This window comes from Cystoisospora suis (genome assembly GCF_002600585.1).
Source record: "Cystoisospora suis strain Wien I chromosome Unknown contig_4888, whole genome shotgun sequence".
NCBI classification, from domain to species: domain Eukaryota; phylum Apicomplexa; class Conoidasida; order Eucoccidiorida; family Sarcocystidae; genus Cystoisospora; species Cystoisospora suis.
The window spans coordinates 513-8,937 of NW_027157680.1; the positions used below are offsets into that span (position 1 = coordinate 513).

At 54.5% G+C, this 8,425-nt stretch overlaps 1 protein-coding gene across 1 annotated transcript; it reads right to left on the reverse strand.

Moving 5' to 3' along the window:
* Position 1: 1 nt before the first annotated feature.
* CSUI_008619 (phosphatidylinositol-4-phosphate 5-kinase) lies at positions 2 to 8,368 on the reverse strand (the record flags this gene model as incomplete). The annotated part of the gene is made up of 8 exons (XM_068068746.1): positions 8,218 to 8,368; positions 7,770 to 7,832; positions 6,874 to 6,976; positions 5,457 to 6,684; positions 3,256 to 4,779; positions 1,966 to 2,121; positions 1,384 to 1,529; positions 2 to 819 (listed from the first exon to the last, which is right to left on the reverse strand). Coding segments are annotated over exons 4-8 (3,312 nt in total), but the record flags the coding sequence as incomplete, so codon positions are not given.
* Between the last annotated feature and the right edge of the window lie 57 nt (positions 8,369 to 8,425).

Below are 8,425 nucleotides of genomic sequence, written 5' to 3' on the forward strand. Positions count from 1 at the left end.
GCGTCTGATCCGGGATCGGAGGGCGCGCGGAGGGACGCTGACCGCCCTTCATCGGAAGCGTAAAGCGCGGACATCTCCCCGGCGTGCAGCTGGGTGCTGCAAAAGTTCAGTGCACTACCAAAGAGCTCTCGGTCACTCCGCTCCTTATCTTCTCTGAGCAACTGTGGGTCACACGCCACCTCAGCGACAGAATATTCCGTGTGTCGTGTTTCAGAAAGGCTGCTTCGTTGTGAGTCTCGGGAGGTAGCCTTCGCCTGTCCAGTTGTTCGCGACGTTTCCACTCCTGCGGAGGTGCGAGAAGGAAGTAACAGATGCATGGTCTTTCCCCCTGTCACTGCGTCGGAGGAAGCCATGTCTCCTGCTGTGCTCTCATCAGGCATCCACGAACAAGCGAGACTATCGGAGGAACCGCCACGGGTGAAGTCAGATTGGCTTGCTGTGCCAGAGCCTCCTCCATCAGCGCTCACTACTGGATCGTTTTCAAACTCTCGTGTGACTCCTGAAGAAGCACCCTCAGGAGGAACAGCGACTGAGACGTGACGCCCACCTGATCCGATCGTCGGGCGCCTTCGAGACCCACCACTACTACCACGATCTGTCACCGTTCGACTCGTGTCTTCACGCCGCGGGTCGAGCTGCGAGTCTGTCCCTCCCGTATGGCTGCGTCTTGACGACCACTCGACTTCTTGTGACACTCCTCCGGGTGCCTCTTCTTCCAGGTCATACCGCTTGTATATCTCGACGCGATGCAACCCGAAGAGGCGGGTCAAGAGCGAATTCGGGTTGGTAAGCAGATGGTCGATGTATGCAGGCAATATCCTAGACAACAACGAAGAGAAAGAGAACAGGCTCGCGTGCGCAGGGTTCACTCACTTGGTTTCCAATGAAAGATATATTACCAGCTTTAGTGCGTACATATGTTGTTAGTTGGCGAAAAAATTGTCCAGCGGCAATTGCTACAGCGCAAACAACCTTTAGAAACGGCAGCTTTCCCCGCTAGAAGCACCTAGTACGGGCAGAACTTCCACCATGGCGCGCGAGACCAGTCAGGGTGGTACCATATCACAACCCTGCCATCCTTCGCGAAGGAGACGGAGAGGGGGCACAACCCGGAGGTTCAGGCCGCTTTAAGTATCTCCGCGCCCCGCAGGCTCTTCCCGTTGTAACACACAGCCACTCTCCGGCGTGAAATTGCCACGCCGTGTATCCTGAGCCTAAACTAGTAAGCAATGCCAGTATGTTCTTCTTTGTCTTCTTTGAGATGGTCCATGTAGAACTGCAGAGAGAGGTGTCTGAAAGACTCATCCTCCCTACGCACAGCGGAATATACGAACAGGGCATTGCCCCGAGCCGCGGGTGTCGGACCAAAAAGAAAGGACTTACTTCAGGACCTGTTTCACCTCTCTCTGGCTGATGGTCTTGATAAGATACTTGCCGTCATGAGAGAACAGGAAGAACTGCCCGCTCTTGCTATTACTTTCGAACTCAATGAAAGAGAAGTCCGTCCGACATACACTACTGCGATAATCCTGTAAGGGAGGCCAGAAGCATGAACAAAGCAGAACACTCCCCCTTGTCATCGTTGTAATGCTGTTGTCAGGAAGACTGTCCACTCTACCTGAAGGCTGGAGAAACCAAGCAACTAAGAATGATTGTACGCAAAAAAACAGCGTCACCGTACACACTAGATCAGCATACGCCAGCTACAGAAGAAACGATGAGGCCTCCATGGGGTGCTTCTTCAACGATGTGTAAATATCACTCCTACTAATCCAAGTACTGGTTGGTGTCTTGCTGTATTACTGTCGCGAGTCTACTAACGATCCCAAGCACGATGCAGTCACCTGGACAAAGCCGTCTGAAGTAAGATACGAACAACCGTGTTGTGACTAGCGAGGGGACGCGAAGACGTTGCGTCAGACTTCTAGTCCTTTGCTTCTCGCCTCTGCGTGGACTTTTTCACACCTGTTCAGTTACTCCGGCAAGCTCTCGCGCGCACTCGAAGGTATCGGGGGCAAGGTCATCGAAGACGCAGAAGAACGTTCGAGGAAGTTGAGGGTAGCAGCAGAAGTGAAATTGCCGGACTGGCAGTAGAAGCGGCTCTTCAAGAAGGAAATCGAGCTGTACACCAGAAACCCATCAGGCACAAAGTTCAACCAAGCGATCAGCTCCATAGACAGCACAACACACTTCTTTTTTCTTCTCGCTTTCTTCTCTCATGCAAGAAAAAAAAGATGACCGCCCCTGCCGTTCCCAACGTCCCTCGCGCACTCCAGCAACACGAAAAGAAGATACGTATCATCGGAGCGAAAGAACTATGCCAGATGAGACGGCCTCAAAACGAAGGGGAAATATGTAAACTTGCCGCAGGGAGGTCGAACCACGGTAACTCAAACGAAGAAAGTTATCGAGAACACAGCTTACATCGATGGAACTCTCGGGTTCGTGCCTCATGGTGACGATGCATGCGTTCAACTCGTTACTCATCTGCATTCCCACCATCATGACAAACGTTAACGCGTAGAACGGACTGTCTTCTCGGACTGCTCGACCGCCAACCTACGGGAGAAGCAAATTCCACTGAAGCAGTTACATCGATGGCAGAGGGCTTATCCTCGCTCCTTCTACCGTGGTTGCTCGCGTCAAGGCCTAGCCAGCGAGCTAAGACCGGGGCCAAAATAGCCTATTGGCTGCAACACATCTCGGCGTGGACAAAGGCAATCTTGTTTTTTATTTTGTTGCTCTATCCACCCGTCAACGAAAAGCTGTCTACTTCTGCTCGTGCGCCAAAAGCTGTCCTGCTCTTCTTTTCCTTAAGTACCATCTCCAGTTCCCATCTACTCCAAGGTAATCCACGCACACGCGCTCTCCGAGTACGTGACTCTATTATATAAAGGCGAGCCAGTGCACCAATGTGCTCGGTGGGATTCTATTAGTCTACACCAGCGAAGCGTCGATTGTAGGTAAGTCGCGTACAAGACAGAGAGGCCAGTGAGGGAACTCGGCCCTGAAATCTTATTGCCAAAAAGCACTCGCTAAGGAAGCAACACACGAGCAGATCTCGAGCTCCGCCGCCACGCGGAAAATTGAAAGCCGGCTCGAGACTATACGTGCCGCCGCGACACCTGCTAGAAACCACCCACGGAGCTTTCATCTGCTTACTCAAGCGGAAGTACTGACCACCTGTGTAAAGACGTATGTATATGACGGACTACTGCTCCACGAGCGACCCTGTGCATGCACGCCTCGACTCACATTTGCATTCAGTTCCTCTTCGTCTCTCTTCTTGCCTCCTCCCCTTCCCCACAACCCCTTTGTGGGGTGCAGAGCATCCATCTTAACGAGTCCAAAAGCCCGAGGGGCTTTGGATGTCAGGCTCTTAGAACGGCCTGCTCCACCACCCTTGCCGCCTCCTACAGTCATGTTGCTCCACGCAAAGTCTTCCAGAGCCTCGGCAGCCGGCCCTACTGGCGACATACGGGTAACACCCATGTGCAGGGGAGGCTCCCCGAAGTCCGCTGAGCTTCCGTAGACCCGAGTCCCGCCCTCTGACTCGTATTGCGACAGATTCCCTATCGCCTGAGCTGTGCTTCTGTCTGAAGAAAACTGCTCTGTGAAGATGAGGCTCTGCCCACCTTTCGATGCAGCGTGATGGTGCCCTGCAGGCGGGAAAGGCTCTGATTTCTTCGTAGGAACACAGCTGGCGCTGCTGCCCTGGGAAACGGAAACATGTGCGCTGGCACTGCTGGCCACACTTGTACTCGTGTTGTTTGAGCTATGAGCCTTGTCCAGCGCCACATGAGTCGCTGAGACCCCGCTTAGACCTGAAGTTCCAGAAGAACTTGTATCACATCCACTCCCCTCTGCCCCCCCTCCCCTGACATAAGGACCGGGCCCGGGGTGCTCCATATGTGTCACCACCCCTACAGGTGTCCCCGATGAGATGGAAGGGCCAACCTTGCTGCGAATAACACCGCCGAACCTTCCTCCTTCTTCTGCGGTATCTTCACCCGAGCCGGCACGAGAAACTGAAAACGAATTTGATGCCGAAGACGCAAGGACCCGGTCTTCTCCAATAGGCTGCAGCTGGGAAGCCGAAGCGAATTCGACGCTGCCGCCCTTGGAAGCCCTTCCTGTCCCCAGAGGAGCCATAGCTTCACCACTTCGTGCACCACCGCTGGCAGGTAACGGAGATCTGGGGGCCTCTGCCGCATCTTCTGACCGCAAGTCTAAGGAACACCGTGTGCTAGCAGGCTCACGCGTCGAAATCCCCGTGACATCTGCTGCACGCACCCCTACTCCTGTCTCGTGCCCTCTGCCACTCCCCACGAGTCGAACAGAGTTCTGAGAGCCGGACCCCCCACTTTGCTTCATTGCCTTCGAGGAAACGGCTCCTTCTCTTGCTCCTTCTCCCCCCGACTGCAGCTGTTGAGTTGCTGTCCGGGAAAGACTAACTGAGCACCCGCTGCTGCCCGGGTCGCCACCTTTGTCCCCCTCATGGACACCTCGAGTAGGAAACGAAAATGTCCCATTACAGTGCCCTGGCCCTTTGTTCGGAACTGACTCTCCAAGGCAAACACTACCACTCTCCGGAGGTAAGGCAGGCCGAGGACGGCTACTAAGCTCCTCTCCAAAGCACCGGACACCCGGCGGGTTGGCATTCGGGGCCGCTGCAACGCCCGTCGCTGCTTCTAGTTGATCCCGCAGCTTCCACACATTATCCATAATCGCCCCTGTTATGCGAAACCGTGCATCGTGAACCTCGCGAAGGAACTGTGGCTGAAGAGAAAAAAAGCCAGCGCATTTATTCGAAGACGACCGAGTAACATTTCAACCTCGGAAACCGCACTAGTGACAGAACCACACTCCCGCCTTCCAATGTGGTCTGGCGGTGGTGCGCCTGCCTATGCAATAGACCTGTGGCAATCCACACGAACGAACAATGCGCCACTCCGAAGAAAGTCAGCTGAGGGAAGCCAGAGAAAGAACCGGAGTCCGGAACCGGTTATAGCCCCACAGTTAGCCCCGTGGGCACCTTTACACGGCAGCATCAAAACATGAGTGTGCAAGGCCTTATGTAGTGAAGAGGCATATCCACAGAAGGCCCGGATTACGAAAGACATACCATCGAAAGATTGTATGTCGCGCCCGCAAATCAGGCAGCAGCAGCATCCAAAACCCTCTACTTCAAAACCCCCGTGATGAACGGTACCTCAGAATAATCGTGAACACAATGCTATCTGTCTCTTCACTGAACGACAGTCAGAAGCTTCATGTGAAAACCCAGTTCAGCACAGACGCTCGCAGGGGAGAACACATATCCTGAATCCAAGTAGGAAAGCAATGTCAGAGCTACAGTCCAGACGATATAGACCTATACGCGGGGGCAAGTTACGAGTCCTAGTGCTACATGGATGACGAAATGTCTCCAAGACGCATCTCTCAACGCTACGTACCAGAACATCGGCAACAAATTCCTTCCATGGAAGCATGAGCTGCTTAACCAAGAGCGACCTGGTTTGCCTCAAAAAAGCCAGTCGCGCAGATTCCACCTCCGCGGAGTCAGATGTGGTCAACGTCAGCTTGATCTGCGCCGCCCAGCAAGCCACCTCCTCCGCATATGTGACTGTGGGCGAGTCGGATTCCAGTGACAAGGACCCCGACCCTACAGCGTCCCTTCCATTCTTGTGTGTCCGGAGTTCTCTCCCAAATATCTCTGCTCCTCGGCCTAACCCCGCCCCCTGTACAGACAGCAACGGCAAAGTCCCCTCCCGCTCTTGTACCACACCTCCGGATGTCAGCCCTCCTGAGACCCGTGGCGGAGGCACGCTACCTGATGAACCATCGCCCGGCAGATCCCGACCCTCCTCATCCCGCTCCTCGCGTGCGGCGGCTTCCCCGTCTACTGCTCGAGTCCCCGGTTCACTGGCTCCTGTTCCTCCCGGCAAAGCCAGCGCTGAGACCGGAGGCTTGGCCGCCACATTCCTGGACCCTTCATTGCGGCGCGGTGACTTGGCGTAAGCATGCGCGTTAAAGGCGTCAAGGTACCGCTGATATGTTGCCTCGAACAGGTGGTGCTGGCGATGGGCAGTAGGACTAGCAAGCGACGTGACAGTCAGGGGCATCAGGTCGGGACTAACCAGTCCCGACGCTTGCAAGAGCAGGAGACACGGCTCTACCAAACGTTGAGTAAATTCAGAAACACGGGCCTGAGGACAAACAGCCCAGTGAGGACAAGGACAAGGAAGGCACGGGCTATCAGAAAATGAGACATTTGTTTCTCTTGTGACCACACCCGTTGAGTCTGCAGGAAAGGAGAGAACAGAACCACGAGTTGCACCTCCTGACGGGAATGATAGCACATGCGAATGATCGAAAACGTTCTCTGCCTCACGTTACGTCCTCTTCACGGCCAAAATGACAAGCAAAACACCACACCTGGGAATAGTGCTGCCCGGTTGGCCTACGAAACCGCGTTCAGCCCTCTACTATCCCCTTCTCTTGTGCTTCATTGAGGAACTCCCCGACAAGTTGCTGGGACGAGATGGCATGCCAGACAATAAACTACCGAACCAGTGACTCCCTGGGGATGCCAAAAGGCACTGCAACCCTGCCTGCGTGTGTTCGGGCTGCCATACACCCTCCAGGAGACTCGTGTGCAACGCTACAGAAGCATGCACTTTCATGCCAGTACGCTAAGCACACGCATACATAAACATGTGCTGTTACGCGTGTGTCGGTTTCTATTTGAGTGAAACCGGACGAGATGCCCATGTGCGCAAATGTGCGAAGAGAAGTTCTTCAGTGTTTAGAATGGACGACCCCGACAACCCAGTCACGCCGGGATCTTGCGAGCTGACGCGCGTGTCCTACCCGAGGAATGTAGCTACGCGAGTAGAAGAGAGTGTGCAAGACATCAAGCATCAGCAGCTGGTTTCCAGACACGGATCCGTATTCCTGAGCAGCAGGTGTGATTCTGCGGGTAAAAACGAAGAAACCGAAAAGGGAGAGGCTCATGGGGATGGATGAGCCTCCACCCGCCACCTAGTGAAAACAGGGAACCCAAGGAACGGCACGCCGTATAAGGGTGCATTAGTGCTTCACGCAATCCTGCTAGGCTTCACTTATTTGCACAAGTGGGTAAAATCACTCGACAGACATAGCTCTATATTCAAGATGACGCCGAACTAATGCGTGGATCTCTTTCGTCTTGTAAGCAGAAAGGTACGCCCACCGAGGACAAACGCAACAGACCACCACAGACACTGCCCCATAAACAGCAGGGACGATAGCGTAAACACGTGTCTCCGTGTCCCCGTGAGGCTGTCATATACTTCGCTCAGGCCTTCAACCAGCGATATCGATACGACCAAAAAGAGGAGGAAGAACACCATGACCTGGTGAGAGCCTCAGGGTGACATTCTCCTCAACTCCCTTGACGCAACAGAACGGCGGTGCAAGGCAAAGTCTGTGAGGTCCTTCCTCTTCTGCCAGGTATAGTTCCCGAAACACTTCGCAAACGCTCTGAAGCAATCCCGTGCCCTGACCTCCCCCCTGCCCCCATACGCGAGCGCCACCTCTCATGAAGACACACAGCTGCTTCAGCAGCCTCCGCGCTGAACGCTTTCTATAGGCGATGTCGTCCTTCCAGTGGCCGGAGCTAAAACACCAACAAGGTACAAGCAACTCACGGCACTGAGGCGCTTGGAACCCTTCCGACTGGCAAACGCAAGCACAGCGCCACGGGTACTCTACGGCGCTGAACTTACGGGCAAACGGGCTTCTGACCCAGAACGGCAAGGATGCGACTGATGCGAATGGATTCCAAATGCCTGAAGTTGCTCCCACAGATACAGAACAAGGAAACAGGAGCTTTTCTAACGGACTTTTCACGCGGATCACCACAAACCTGCTGATCCTCGAAGTCTGTATGCCGTGGTTGCGTCCACTCTGATGAACAAGTGCGGATGCCCATGCTCTCAGAGGTGCATGCCGAACAAAGTACACGCAGTGATACCGATCGCCTGGACATGCTGCTTACAGTTACAAATCTTGTACATCACGCACCGCAAGCAGACCGACCCGCCCCTCTTGTCCGCTACGCTCGCGACGGGTACCGCAACCGATGCTGCCCGGAGACCATTCCGTCTAGGGCTCCGACTTCTCCGGAGCTCGAATGTTGACCTCACTACGGACGAGGAATGTGCGAGGACTCACGCGTAGAAGGCCAATAAGACCAAAGGGTCGGAAAGGCCCCAAAGCAAAGTCTTCCGCGCCGGCTGAGAGAGCAAGAACGTCGGTTCGCCTGTAGGACACGTGCGGACTCGTTACGACAGGGATCTCAAGGGTAACAAACAATGGCTCCAGCGTGCAGGTTAGCTAGTGGTTCCCATGTACTCCGTGCTCGTCACGAGTCCGCACGTGT